At 35.5% G+C, this 15,389-nt stretch overlaps 1 protein-coding gene across 1 annotated transcript in view; it reads left to right on the top strand.

The window, feature by feature from the left end:
- Positions 1–15,389, top strand: part of ITFG1 (integrin alpha FG-GAP repeat containing 1) — a 241,383-nt gene that overhangs the window by 65,920 nt on the left and 160,074 nt on the right. The window contains exons 7-8 of the mRNA XM_065898764.1: positions 2,409–2,470; positions 9,973–10,054. Coding sequence (XP_065754836.1) covers positions 2,409–2,470; positions 9,973–10,054 — 144 coding nt within the window. The remainder of the gene's footprint in view (positions 1–2,408; positions 2,471–9,972; positions 10,055–15,389) is intronic.

Below are 15,389 nucleotides of genomic sequence, written 5' to 3'. Positions count from 1 at the left end.
ACTCTTCAGCCAAAACTGTCCTCCAAAGGGCTGGTTTCTTAGGGCTGTCTGCCAGCAGCATTTCCAGCAGCTGAGGGAATAAGCCCTTCATTTCTGTGAGGGATCTCAGTGGCATGTCACAGCATCCATTAGTTTTATTGAGTACATTTCCTTTCGTTTTATTGTGTAAATTACTCTTTTCTTAAAATATTTATTTATTTGTTTTTGGCTGTGTCGGGTCTTAGTTGCAGCACGTGGGATCTTTCGTTGTGATGCGTGGGCTCTTCGTTGTGGCACATGGGCTTCTGTCTCTAGTTGTGGTGCAGGGGCTCAGTAGTTGCAGCACGTGGGCTCTCTAGTTGCGACGCACGGGCTCCAGAGTGAGCGGGCTCTGTAGTTGTGACATGCTGGCTCCAGAGCACACAGGCTCTGTAGTTGTGGCTCACGGGCTCTCTAGTTGTGGCTCACATGCTCAATAGTTGCAGCACATGGGCCCAGTTGCCCCGTGGCATGTGGGAGGGTAAGAACTTTATCGCTTTGTTGACTAAAATTTTTTTCTAGCTGTTGTTTCATTCTCATTTCATTCAAAGTCTGAGGCATGATTCTTCATATTGAATTTTTAATAATTAATTGTCTCTAATTTTCTTTCTCCGCATAATGAATTATTTATTTTTCTATAACCTCTTTATATAATTGAATGATGAAATGAAATTTTTTTAAAATCTGTTTTATAAGGTACTTACAATCCCTCATGTCACTTGACTGTTTTTCAAAGTCTTAATAAATAGCCAATGAAGCTGTGAAAATAGAATCAACAAACATCATGGCAGTGGCAAAAAATGAGCCTGGAAATGTAGGTAGGTAGGTTTTCACCTGACAGATGATGAGATTATTCCTATATCCTGGAAGAGAAGAAATGAGATCAAATTTGCACTTTTGTTTTTTAATCATGCTGATGGCAGTGTGAAGGATACATGGGCGAAGGAGAGAAGATTGGTTGTAGGTATATCATCACATAAATCGCAGATATTGTTTGGGAGTTTTCCTAGAGGAGTATGGAAATAAACACTTCATTGGGAGTATATGTTTGACAGATTAAAGAAATTATCTTAGTAAAAGACTACATTTCTATATCCATCTTTAGTGTGGTGAAAATAAATGCAGAGATATTTGATACATTGACATCGACAGTTGTTCCACTTAGTTTTGAGTTCAACTAATAATAAAAGTGAACAGGTTACTTAGTTTTCCTAGGATTCTATGAAAATCTTTCTTATTGTAATTATTACATAAATTAGCTTCATTAAATTAACATGAAGCCTTTACAGAAAACATTAACATATCAATGATAGTTTTCTAAACACATTTAATGGGATTTAAAAAAAAAACTTTTCTTAAAGGTAGTTGTGGTCTTTATACCACGTTCATCTTTTTAAAGCGCAAAATAGTAATGTCATTTTAATATTCCTATGAGTCAACTCATCATTTTAAAACTTCTCTATTTATTAAGTAAAATTGCCATTATCAAACATAGTAAATGCTGCTACTAGAATAGACTTGCAGATTACCTGGCTTTTGGATTAATAGGTTGTTTGATTTGACTGTCAACCTACTGTTTTTCAAAAAATTTTATTAAAATTCTTGCACTTTTTAATAAAACTTTTTTAGTTGGAATATATGAAGACAATTCTATTAAAATTTGAAATACAGTTTATTGTTCACTTAACATGAGTGCCAAAGATTGTGGATGCTGTAATACTGTTATTTAAAATCATGATGAAACCTATGATATATAGGTAAGTGTTGCTTTTAGGGTGAGAAAGCAAAATGTGATTATGATTAGAATATCTTTTTTAAAAATGTAGCCTACCTTAGAATTAAAATGTGTAAGATAAAAAAGTAGTACACATAATTGTTCTTAAAAATAAAAAATGCTTTTGAAGGACTAATACTAAATGCTTCCTTTAAATACATTTTCCTTAATTGTACTAATACAGGGTCATCTGCTTTCTTTTCTTTGATTTCTTTCTTCTCGTTAAAATGTAATTTTAGGGACTTCCCTGGTGGTCCAGTGTTTAATTAAGACTCTACAGTTTCACTGCAGGGGGGCACAGGTTCAATCCCTGGTCAGGGAACTAAGATCCCACATGCCACATGGTGCAGCCAAAAAAAAAAAAACAACAGTAGCATTCATCCTTGATCTTGTAAGAGGGTCACATTACCCACCATTGATGACACTTAGATCTGAATCATGTAAACTATCAATAAACATCATTCGATGTACAAAAAAGTATATATATATGATATATATATAATTTTAAATACATTTAAGTACAACTGTATTAAAACTTTTTATGTATTGTACTTCTTCCTGTTTTTAAATGTACACATCAGTAACAGAACTTAAAATTCTCTTATTTTCCTCCTAGATTTATTCCTCACGACATTGTCTGCCTCTAGTACCTTCCAGTTTGAGATATGGAAAAATTTGGTAAGAAATCTTTTCTTTGAAGCATTTTTAAATGATGGCTTTCAGTAAAAAAAAGCACACAGTCTTAGAAAGTAAAATGAAAGTAATCACTTGGTCGGTTGGTTTCAACATAAATAGGACAACTTTAAGAGCTTTTGGTTGCATTGCTGCATTCAAACTGCTGAATATTGCTGAAGGAAATGATTCTTTCAGCATCAATTTCTCTGCAGGTTTTTAGGCATGACCTGCCAATTAAACCAATCAGTCTTCCCTAATGCGCATGTTAACAGGGCCCCTGCTAGGCTGTCAGCTGTTGAGAGAGATGCCTGTCACTTAAGTTGTCAGCATGATGGTTTGATGAAGAAAACCCCTTTTAAAAGACTAATTTTTCCTACTTGCCTTCAGGCGTATATACAAAAATAAGAACAACAGATACTAAATTTACTGGCAAGTTGACGAGGCAATATAGTTTTTTAATTGCAAGTAGAATATTCCCAAACTGACGTCATGGTTTTACTTTATTTTTAGCTTGATGTAGATTATATGAAATACTAATTAATGAAGAATAGACTACCCAGATTTTTAAAGTTGAATTATAGGTACATAATGGAGGACAGGATTTGAGGACAAGCCAAATTGGCCAACTGAGTGACATTCATCAAATAATGGTCGAGTATTAAACCTCACTTTCCTCATATGGAAAACAGGTATAAGAGTGTCATGTCAGCTTCATAGACTGTGAAGATTAAATGCAACAATGTGTGTAAAATACCTGGCACACATTACACACCAAATTTTAATTTGAGATCACTTGGTTTCCCAGCTGTTTACTCCAGATTGTCTTTTATTCAATCTAAATTAAACCCATAGCATTTTGTAGATTTTTGTTAAAATACTCGTGAAAAATAAACAGATTTTTAAAAATGTAAAGTGCAGGCTCATGGAAGAAGACTCATTATCAGCCATCTCTTATAGAAGAGTCATGACTCAGATTTCTTCATGGAAGGAAACTAGGATTGGGCAAGAGCTTTGTTTAGACAAGATTAGGGCTTTTAAATACTACTAACTACTTCCAAACTAAGCAATTTGATCCTTTTTTCTTTTTTTTATGAGGCAAGGAAAAAGAAAGACATCTAAACCAGAAAGATTTATCTTTGTTTAATGTACAATATTTTTTAATATAGTTGTATTTGTTTTTCTGATGATAGAAATACAGTTATATTTTTAATGATTACCATAAATGAAAATTTCCACTAGTGGAGGATACTCGTTTTCAGGTAGCCTTGAAAACAATACTTCAAGTGAATCTTGAGGTATTAGAAAATGAGAAAATCAATCATTTTGATTAACAAACTAGTATCCATCAGGGGGAGAAAAGCCTCATTATAAATAAATATAATATATATATATAAAATTACAGACTACTTTTGGGTATATTATTTCCTCTCAACCTAGGCTGATTTAAAGGTCATAAAGTGAAGCAACTCAATAGGAGAAAAATCTTCATGAAGAGACTCGATTTTGATTGGACTCTTTTTTTACCTTTCTTGTTTTCTTTAAAGAAAATAAATTATCTATTTGACAGTAGAGACTAAAGGTTTTTCATGTGGTAAAACAGCTGGGTCAATAAGGTACTCACGTTAACAATAATATAAAAGTCATTAGTACAAAGTAAGGGGAATGTAGACTCAAAATTAACTTGTTCAGATAAAGTGTAGGTTTTGTAAAATGGGAGGATCATTTTTAATTAGAAGTTGGGCAAACAATTCACAGTAACACACTAATTGACAAAAAAAAAACCCTCAAACCCTATAAAACCATATTAGCTAATAGAAGAATATGCGCTGCAGCAAATCTTTTTAGGTAGTTTGGGCACAGCCCCATGGTAGGTGCTCTGGGAGATCAGAAGTCGACAGAAGACGAGGAGGAGGGCTAAGATGTGAGTGTAGGTAACTCTGACTGGTATGATGAGAGGTACAAACCTCATGCTGCAAGGAGTTAAAAGACAGAGCAGTTGCTTCCATTTGGACCACCCAGGATCATCCGGGAAGGCTTCAAGGAAGATGTGTATTTGAAATGGCTGGTACAGATGAGCAGGATTTTAGTGGTTGAAAGTGAGAAGAAGGAAGAGGGCAAGGGCATGCATGGGAAACACAGGACATAGAGTAGAAAGTGGCTGGTTTGGGCCAGAATATGAAAAGATACTGGAAGGTTAGATTAGAACAATTGGTTTAGACAAGATCAGCAAAGGTCTTGACTCCTAAACTAAGTAATTTGATCTTTTAAAAATTTATTGAGAAGCTTAAGTCCTAAAGGTTTTATGACTGAGCATGAGATAAATAGAGCTTTCATTATTGCAGTTAGTCTGGCTATTGCATATCAGATAGGTTAGCATGGGAAATCTGGAGGTGGGGGGATGACTTAGGTAGAATCTATATCCTGGGAAAGAGGTGGATGATTAAAGGAGTAGAATGTTGGGAATAGACAAGAAGGGATAGGTATGAGAAGACAGAATGACCGTTAATGCAAGGGTAACAGAAAAGACAAAGGAAGATCTAATTTGGGGCAGGAAAAAAAATTGTTTTAGATAAGAGACATATCAATGAAATGGTTAGGAATGTAGGACTGAAACTCAAGGAAGAGAATAGATAAGTATCATGAAGGGAAAGAGTTAAGAGGGGAATGGCAAAGCTAGACCCATGGACAACACCCACCACCCTTAGAAACTTTCAATCTTGGCACTTAATGCCATTTTAGGCCAGATGATTCTTTGTTTTTTTTGTTTGTTTTTGTTTTTTGGAGTTTTTTTGAAGTATAGTTGATTTACCATGTTGTGCCAATGTCAGCTGTGCAGCAGAGTGACTCAGTATACATATATATACATTTTTTTATGTTCTTTTCCATTATGGTTTATCCCAGGAGATTGGATATAGTTCCCTGTGCTATACAGTAGGACCTTATTGTTTATCTCTTCTAAATGTAATAGTTTGCATCTACCAACCTCAAACTCCCCCAGTCCATCCCTCTCCCTCCCCCACTCCCCGTTGGCAACCACAAGTCTGATCTCTATGTCTGAGAGTCTGTTTCTGTTTTGTAGATAGGTTCATTTGTGCCATGTTTTAGATTCCACACATAAGTGCTATCTCATAGTATTTGTCTTTCTCTTTTTGACTCTACTTCATTTAGTATGAGAATCTCTAGTTGTATCCATGTTGCTGCAAATGGCATTGTTTCTTTTTTATGGCTGAGTAATATTCCATTGTATATATGTACCACATCTTCTTTATACTTTCATCTATCGATGGACATTTAGGTTGTTTCCGTGTTTTGTCTATTGTGAATAGTGGTGCTATGAATATAGGGGTGCATATATCTTTTTGAATTATAGTTTTGTCCAGGTATACGCCCAGGAGTGGGATTGCTAGATCATATGGTAATTCTATTTTTAGTTTTCTGAGGAACCTCCATACTGTTTTCTATAATGGCTGTACCAACTTACATTCCCACCAGCAGTGCAAGAGGGTTCCCTTTTCTCCACACCCTCTCCAACATTTGTTATTGGTAGACTTTTTAATGATGGCCATTCTGACCTGTGTGAGGTGGTACCTCACTGTAGTTTTGATTTGCATTTCTCTAATAATTAGTAATGTTGAGCAGCTTTTCATGTGCCTGCTGGCCATAGGCCAGATGATTCTTTAATGTGGAGATCTGTCCTGTGCATTGTATGTTGTTTAGCAGTATCCCCCCTGGCCCCTACTCACTTAGATGCTAGAAGCTGCCTCTCAATTGTAACAATGAAAATGTCTCCATATATTGCCCAGTGTCCTCTGGCAAACAAAATCACCTCTGGTCAAGAACCATTGCTTTATGCAAATAAAGATGTAGACACATGATAGTCATCCTATGTTGCTTCCTGATCATTTTTTTAACATTATAAATATGGCAGTTTTAATAGTAAATATTAAAACCTGCAGGCCAAAGCATAGGTGGTCCTCCATGTAAAGATACTTGTTACAACATAGCACCTGTGGCTGGAATTCAAGCAGAAAATGGCAAATCCCTTGTCAATGGCAGTGTGTTAGCTGCTTCAATGGTGGGTAGCAGAAATAATAGTATTAATACTAGCGTTCCTACTACCAATTATAATGTTAACTACATACATATTTGTGCATATGCTGAGCTAATAAGCACTTTATATGGATTATTTTACTAATCCTCACAAAAACCTTGTAAAAATTCATTTTAGAGATAAGTAAACGGATGCTTACATTAGAGCTAACTTGTTCAGGGCTTCCCTGGTGGCGCAGTGGTTGAGGGTTCGCCTACTGATGCAGGAGGCACGGGTTCAGGCACGGGTTCGCGCCCCGGTCCGGGAGGATCCCACGTGCCGAGGAGCGGCTAGGCCCGTGAGCCATAGCCATGGCCGCTGAGCCTGCGCGTCCGGAGCCTCTGCTCTGCAACGGGAGAGGCCACAACAGTGAGAGGCCCGCATACCGCAAAAAAAAAAAAAAAAAAGAACTAACTTGTTCAGACCTCTAAGCTAGGAAACAGTGGAGCTGGGAGTTGATCTAGGAAATCTGTCTCTAAAACTTGGACCCTTAAGTCATTGCACAGTCATTCCAGAAACCAAGCAGGTGGAAGAAAAGGTAAAAGACATAGTTATAATTGTAGCAGTGGGTTGGCCCAATTTTGGATTGCAGGACTACAATGAAGGCAAGTAAGAACAGCATGGTAATGAATGGGACAGAGTGGAGTGGTCTCAAATAGCAGGCCATGAAAAGAGTACTTGCAGCTCAGAAGCACAGGACTGACATTATAAAAATACCTTAAAAGTGCCTGATAACTTTACATTTTGCAGAACTCTTCCTAATGTTTCATTCCATTGATCCTCTCTAGAACCCTGCAAGTACACAGTACATTTATCCCCTTCTAACAGTTGAAGAACAGAGACCCAGAGCAGTAAGTGGCTGTTCCAAAGTGATACAACTTATCAATGAAAGGTCTAGAACCACGTCATCTAACTACATGTCTACTTCCCTTTCTACCAAACTGTTCTCCTCTCTCAGTTTATTGATCACATTTGTCTTTCCTACATTAAATAGGTACAAAGCAGCTTCATCTTTGAAAATAAGTGTAGGCATGCATCACTTTAAAATATGTCATCTAATAAGAGTAATAACATCGTGATGATTAAGTTTATTGAATCATTTTAATCAAATACTAAATATGTACATGACACTGAAATTAAGTCCTATAGGTTTGTACTGCCAAATGGAGTAAAGAATAAGCAATGATAATGATGGAAAGATAAATTCAATAAAGTGTTATCTTTTCCCCCAATTATGTCATATATATAATGTATTCTGCACGCTCTCACTGTAGCAAGAATATATGATTCTGTTTTTCTTACAGTTAGAAGAGGGTTTTGTTCTTCTTATACTGAGATTCATGGTGAATGTGGCATCTTAGAAATGGGAGGCTGTCACCTGGGGAGTATTCAGTGTTTCTTGGTGGAGATGCATCATGAAGTTATACAGGCATACCTGTTTTATTGTGCTGCACTTTATTACACTTCACAGAGAGCGCTTTTTTTTTTTTTTTTACAAATTGAAGGTTTGTGGCGGCCCTGTATCAAGCAAGTATATCAGCACCATTTTTCCAGCAGTATTTGGTCACTTCTTGTTTTCTGTGTCACTTTTTGTAATTCTGACAATATTTCAAACTTTTTCCATAGTATTATATTTATTATGATGATCTGTGATTATTGATCTTTGATGTTACTATTGCAAAAAGATTACAACTTGCTGAAGGCTTAGGATGACAGCACTTTTTTTCAGCAATTAAGTATTTTTTAATTAAGGTATGCACATTTTTTTAGGCATAATGCTTTTGCACACTTGATAGACTACAGTATAGTATAAAAATAACTTTTATATGTACTGGGAAACCAGAATATTCCTGTGACTTGCTTTATTGCAATACTCACTTTATTGTGGTGTTCTGGACTGCAGTATCTCTAAAGTATGCCTGTATCTGGAAACATTTCTAAATATATTTTATTGAGTTTAACAGAACTTCACTGGGGTAATTCATTCACTTGAGTCATTTAATAGGTTGATGTTCAGCTTTATGTTAGATGAGGCTGATGTATTTTAAGAGAGATTTTTCCATTCATTCAAGAATAATTATGTCCACTTTGTACCCGATGCTGTAATCTTTCTAGAATGCAAATTCACTTGACACTTGTCAGAAATTTGGCAATTTTGATGCATCTCTAGTGTAATTTCAGGTACTAAGTAAGACTGGAGGGGAATCCTAAGTTTTAAGACAAGTAAATAAGATTTCCGTAGAAAAATCATTCAAAAATATATCAGATACTTTAATAATGGTAGGTAGGAGAAACATGTTTCTGCATGTGGATGATGGTGTATTAAAATGGTTGGAAAACTGCCTGTCACAAGGCAAATTTTACTTATTCATGTTCTCAAGCATGTAGTCTTCATGCTATCAGTGTAGCAATGCATTTCTCTGTAAATGTTAGAAATGATTTCTTAAGAAACTAACTTGCAGATATGCAGTATCCTTAGAGAAACAAAGAAGAAAAGTGTTTTAAAATTGTTTAATATCTTAAAATATATAGGTATCCTATACAAAGTATGTAGGAATCAGGGTCAGTATATCAAATAGTGAATAGAGAAATCAGTGATAAGAAGAGAGCTCTAAAGCTGAGAGCTCAAAACCCAAATGCAGAGTTTTGGGGTTTTTTTCTTGTGTAGTAATCTAAAGTTATAGAAAAGAAAGGCAATAATTTAAAGAAATGTATATTATTTTTGTAAGCCAGACATTCCATTTTTGTAAGAGTAACTGAAACAAATGATCTCTAATGGGTTCTCCTTTTTTGTTTAGCTTATCCACCTCTGGTTAGTACTTGGCAGCTGTTGTACTCCTTTGCTCCCTTTCTCATTGATACATAAACTTGGGTTGATAATGAATGGGCCATTTAAGGATGAATGTAATTCTCATTTCATTTGAATATCTGTTCTTAATTAACCTCCAACAGAATCTTCTTCCTTGAAATCTGTAAAACATAGTGTCTTTCCTACTTATACCACTTATATGTTACCTTCAGAAATTCTGTTTTCCTGACTTACATTTTATCTCCCAACTGGACTGTAAGCTCTTTGAAGGTAGGAACTATGTTTTGGGCTTCTTTATATTCCCCAAACCTTCCACAGTACTTGAAAGTAGAAGACACTCATTCTGTCTGAAATTATGATGATGATTTAGTAAAACATACCATACCTGAATTGACAGCAAGGAAAGCACTCCAGATGCACGTCTTCAACTCACAGCAGTTTCTTTCATTTTATGAGAAAAGTGGAACAGAAAATTGGGATAATTTTTTGCAGTACAACAAAAGTCTTAAATTATTTATTTTTCTGCTTTAGTTAAAATGCTTTGTTTCACACTTGACAAATGAATGGATTATGATGGTCTAATCCAAAACTTTCTGCCTTTAACAGGATGGAAATTTCTCTCTCAGTACTGTATTTGAAAAACCTCAAAATATGATGGTAGTTGGACAGTCAGCATTTGCCGACTTTGGTAAGATTGTTTTTGTCTTTGAAAGTCTCCCCATCTCTCTGACCTAGTCATATTAATTCCCCATATCTAAAAGTAACTTTAGTGTCTTCAGAGCTATTACTGATTTAAAAGATGCCTGTCCTAGTATTATACATGGCATGTGGTCACTTCTTTAATACAATAAGGAGCAATTTATGACGTGTGTTTAAATTATAGTTTGAATTTAAGGGACTCCTGTTTGCAGGAGTAACATGCAAAAACAAGGATGTCTACTGAGGCTTTTCTAGAGAATACCGAATAGTAATTATCATGACATTTTTATGTATATCCACACTGTAGAACAAAAATATTGAAGAAATTAACCTGATCTCTTCAAACTACTTGAATATTAAAAAACATTTTTGTTTATATCTTAATTCCAAAGAGTAGCATCTGTTATGAATCTCTGTTTTCCATAAGATTCTACACAATAAATCAAGTTCAGAACTTCCAAAGCATATATGGCTCTTTCATCATTTGTCAGGGTTATTATTAAAAGGATTTTGGTGTAAGATGGAAAAGTGGTCCAGATGACCACTACCTGAGTCCAAAGTTCACTCCCATCCTGCTTTTCCTTCATTCTACCAACAAACACCTCAGCCTGTTCCTCAAAATGCAGGTGACATATTACCACCTCCAGAGGCCTCAGTTTCTTCATTTGTAAAATGAGGATGATGATTATAACCATCTCACAAGGCTATTGTGAATAACACAATGTGAGTAAAGCACAGTATCAGGCACAGAGTAAGTGCACAGGAAATTATTGTATAATCTCAGTCTTTTCACTGGACTTGTTTGGTCTTGTTTTTACTGCTTTTTGCTTTGCTGACTAAATCAACTCATTGTTCAGTGTCATAGAGACGTGTCCCATGACAACTAAAGCAGGAAGTTTGATAGTGTTATTTGATGAAAATTTCAACATGAATCTCTGTTGTACTGTATTTTAGTTTTATTACATTGAATATTACTTTGATTTTGAGCAAATTTCTGGGGCCTGATTTATAGTCTTTAATGCAAATAGTCAAGTGTTAGGATACAGGAATTTAATTTGTTTATGGACTTGATTAGCTGGATTAATGACAAATCCCTTTGCAAGTCTCTCTCTAGGGAAAGAAGTATATATGCAATATATAATTCTCAGGAGGCTCACAGACCTCCCTTAATCCCTGGTTAGGATCCTCCAAATTGAAGATATTTGTTTTATTATTGTGTGTTTTGTATGATGAAGTGCTTTGCTTGTAACAAAGTTATTAGTAGCTTTACTTAAAGATTTTTTTTAATTGTGCTAACCATAAACAGAGACATTTAACTTACATGTTTGTATTTTTTCAATGTGCAGAATATAGGATATAGTCAATTAAACATAACTATTTCTCCCCTATTTTTAATAACTTTAGGTGAGTATATCAGTAAACTTTTTCAATGGATCAGTAAATTTTAAAGAAATAGCCCACACTGTCTTTTTAAAACTTGATGTATTTTTAGCTGGGTATTATCAAAAAACAAGACTGCTTATGAGTCCAAACAGATGGCATTGAATAAGGTTATGAATATTAATATATAAAAATATGCATTTTCCTATACATTTGACTATGTCTGTAAATTGCATCCTGCCCTCCATCCACCACCCCTCCCACTCCTTTTGAACCAAGGCAAGGGAAGTGACTGACAGCCAGGAAGTCAGAGTGATATCAGAAATTCACCATTTGTTTGGTTAAAAAAACGCATATGCTTGAAGCACACGCATGAATAAATGATATAGCTCACAGGAAGACTCCTGTACCAAAAAGGAATGTTTAAATGGCTCCCAGCTCACCTGCATTGTCTAGGAACAGAAGTTTTTTACCTATGATGAAGTTTTTAGTTTCTAACGTAAAATATTTTTTTAAAGATATCAAAAAAACCTACTCTTAAAGAAGGCTGTGCTGGTATAGTGAAAGGGAGGTAGGATGGTTTGAAATCAAACAAATCAGGAACTTCTAGCTAATAAAACAAGGAAATAATTATTCAGACTTATGATAACATTATTTATTCCCTTTATAAGACAAACAAATACTTTCCCAGAAATCACCTAAATAAAACTCTATGAAATGTTACACAGCCAATAAAATGGGAGTTATGAAGATTCTGTTAGGAGAAAAAAGCAGAACAGTATGTTGTACAGTATGATCATTTAAAAAAAAATAAGACTAGAGCGAAATATATCAAAATGATGATAATGGTTGTGTTAAAGTCAGAAAATAGGTTATCTTATTACCTGTTTTCCAAATTTTCTGCTATGTGGTTAGATTAATTTAGTAATGAAAAAGTAAAATATAGAAGGATAATAGGCAACTATGGCAAGAAACAAACCAAAGTATGTACTTAAAGTGTTTAGATTTTTTTGTCATATTACCTCTGAGTTCATATATAATTTATCCTATCCTCTGAGTTGCATGAACAACTCCTTCAGAGAAGGTCATGTACTTCCACACAGGCTTTAACTCCTACAGCTTTGTAGATACAGTAGTAGTCCCTAGGTATCCACGGGGGATTGGTTCTAGGATCACCCCACCATCACCAGTTCCCACCAGCTACTGCCAGATACCCAAATCCGAGGATATTCAAGTCCCTTATAGTGTAGAAAATTACATGGTACAGTCAGCCCTCCATTTCTGTGGCTTCTACAGTTGGTTGAATGGATGCAGAACCCATGGATATGTAGGGCCAACTGTACTGTTTTAAATTAACTTCAGAAAGTAAAACAAAATCTTCTGGTCTGATGGGATATGCAGAAGGTAATGCTTCTGGGACATGGAATAGGAAGTCAGGGGAAGTTTATTAGAATCTCTGAGATGCCTGAGATTTTCATACCAAAAGAGAGGTGGATTTCAGAAGATGTGGTTCATATATACAATGGAATATTACTCAGCCATAAAAAGGAACAAAATTGGGTCATTTGTTGAGATGGATGGACCAGAGTCCGTCATACAGAGTGAAGTAAGTCAGAAAGAGAAAAAAAATATTAACACATGTAGGTGGAATCTAGAAAAATGGTACAGATGAACCTATTTGCAGGGCAGGAATAGAGACATAGACATAGGGAACGTACCTGTAGACACAGGGGTGGGATGAATTGGGAAATTGGGATTGACGTATGTGCACTGCTGTGTGCAAAATAGATAGCTAGTGAGAACCTGCTGTATAAGGCAGGGAGCTCAGCTTGGTGCTCTGTGGTGACCTAGATGGGATGGCATGGGGGGTGGTGGGAGGGAGGTCCAAGAGGGAGGGGATATATATATACATATAGCTGATTTACTTCATCGTACAGCAGAAACTAACACAACATTGTAAAGTAACTATACCCCAATTAAAAAAAAAAAAAAGGGTAGATTTAAACAGTTTTGAAATACTCGATCTCCTAAGGATGGAAACCAGTCAGGAGACAGGTCGGACATGAGGTGGTGTGAGCATGAGCTAACTACATCAATAATTGGAGGGACAGTTGGGAGAAACTTTGCAAAGAAATAATCAGTAAATGTACTGGTTGGTTTGACAATAGAAGGATTAAAAAAAAAAAACAAAAAACAACTTGCCTCTGAATAACTAGAAGAATCATTCTTTTCTCTACCAATTTTCATAGAGATAGGTAATCAGGAGAGTAAGCTGGTTTGGATATTAAGATACTTTAGAGTCATTACTTTAATAATGCTAGTAAGACAACAAGCTGGAACATTTATGAAACATAAGTTTAGTAATAAAACCAAAGCAAGTTTGAAAGTCCTCCAAGAGCTAAGAGATCAAGAACTGAATGAGCCCTCCAAGAAGGAGAGTGTGAATAGAGTTTGACAGGGATAAGGAGGGAGAAAAAAGAGTGCTAAAATGTGATCAGAAAATATTGATGATATTAAAATGTGATGTACAAGGATGACCACGAAAAGGCCTTTGGATTTACAGTTTAGCAGGGCACTAGTGGCCAAAAAAGGTGTCATTTACAGAGCTCTTTAGCATTTCCTGAGCCTTAGAAATCAGCTAATAAGTAGTAGTTGCTGTTGGTTATTAGCTGGGCCCTGGCCTCACACTTGGGAGATCTGCAACCCATAAATGCCTCTAATACTTAAGCAGTCATCTTCTAGAAAACATGTTGTGCCTTACCCTATTATATCACCCTTTTAAACTGTATGTTAAAGTTGAGTGTTCTTCTAGGTAGGCTTAGAATATCAAGGTGTCTAGAATTTCAGCAAATAAGGTAGTATCTGTTAAACTACATGGGACATAAAAGTTGGGCTTCCCTGGTGGTTCATTGGTTGAGAGTCCACCTGCCCATGCAGGGGACACGGGTTCGTGCCCTGGTCCGGGAAGATCCCACGTGCCGCGGAGCGGCTGGGCCCGTGAACCATGGCCACTGAGCCTGCGCGTCCGGAACCTGTGCTGCACAACGGGAGAGGCCACAACAGTGAGAGGCCCGCATACTGCAAAAAAAAAAAAAAGTCAAGAAAAATAAGGTACATTTTTTTCTATCAAAAAAGATTATATACAACCACACTTAGAGAAAACATTAATTTTGTATGCAATGCCAGATGTAATAGAAATCAATAAAAAGCTGCAAAACTGAAGGGGGAACACAAACCTTAACAGAACGTCAGCATTTTCTATAGATTGAATCATATTTTAAATCTCATAAAATACATAAATTTATATATCCAAATCTAAATCTTATGTATCAGATCATCATAAAGAGATCACACTTTTCTTCAAGTGAAGAAAGAATACTGGCATGTTGGAGAAACCTGGGAATTGTAAATCAGGCCCAAATAATCCTATAAGTGATAAAGGAGTTAATGAAAATAGGAAACTGTCATCCGTGAAAGTTACTAACATATTGGAAAGTATTGAACCCCATAAATAGTATCACTTATGATTGAAACCAAATCTTATTCAATTGAGTATCCCAATGGCCTAGTACAGTAGAAAATAAATGATGTTTAAAGGGAGAAAAACCCCACAAGCAAGTTATTTTATGAAGTTTTTATGCTGCTTGATAAAAATTCGGATTTAAATTCCAAATTAACCATGGTACAGCTGAAATAGTTCAAAATAACAGCAGTTTTCCTTCCTCTTGTTTTACAGTTGGGTGTATTCAGTAACAATTTGATGAATTAAAATTGCTTCTTGTTAGTTTTGATCTGGAAATAAAAGAAAATCACGTGAGCCATGTATGGAAATTTAAAACTTATATTTAGCCTAAATGCTAATGGGTAATTAAATGTTCATATTCTCTTTTATTGTTTTTTTTTAATTTTTATTGGATTTAAATTTTATTGATTTAAAATGTTGT

This window comes from Phocoena phocoena, chromosome 20, assembly GCF_963924675.1.
Source record: "Phocoena phocoena chromosome 20, mPhoPho1.1, whole genome shotgun sequence".
Lineage (NCBI taxonomy): Eukaryota > Metazoa > Chordata > Mammalia > Artiodactyla > Phocoenidae > Phocoena > Phocoena phocoena.
This window is presented reverse-complemented; position numbering and strand designations above follow the sequence as displayed.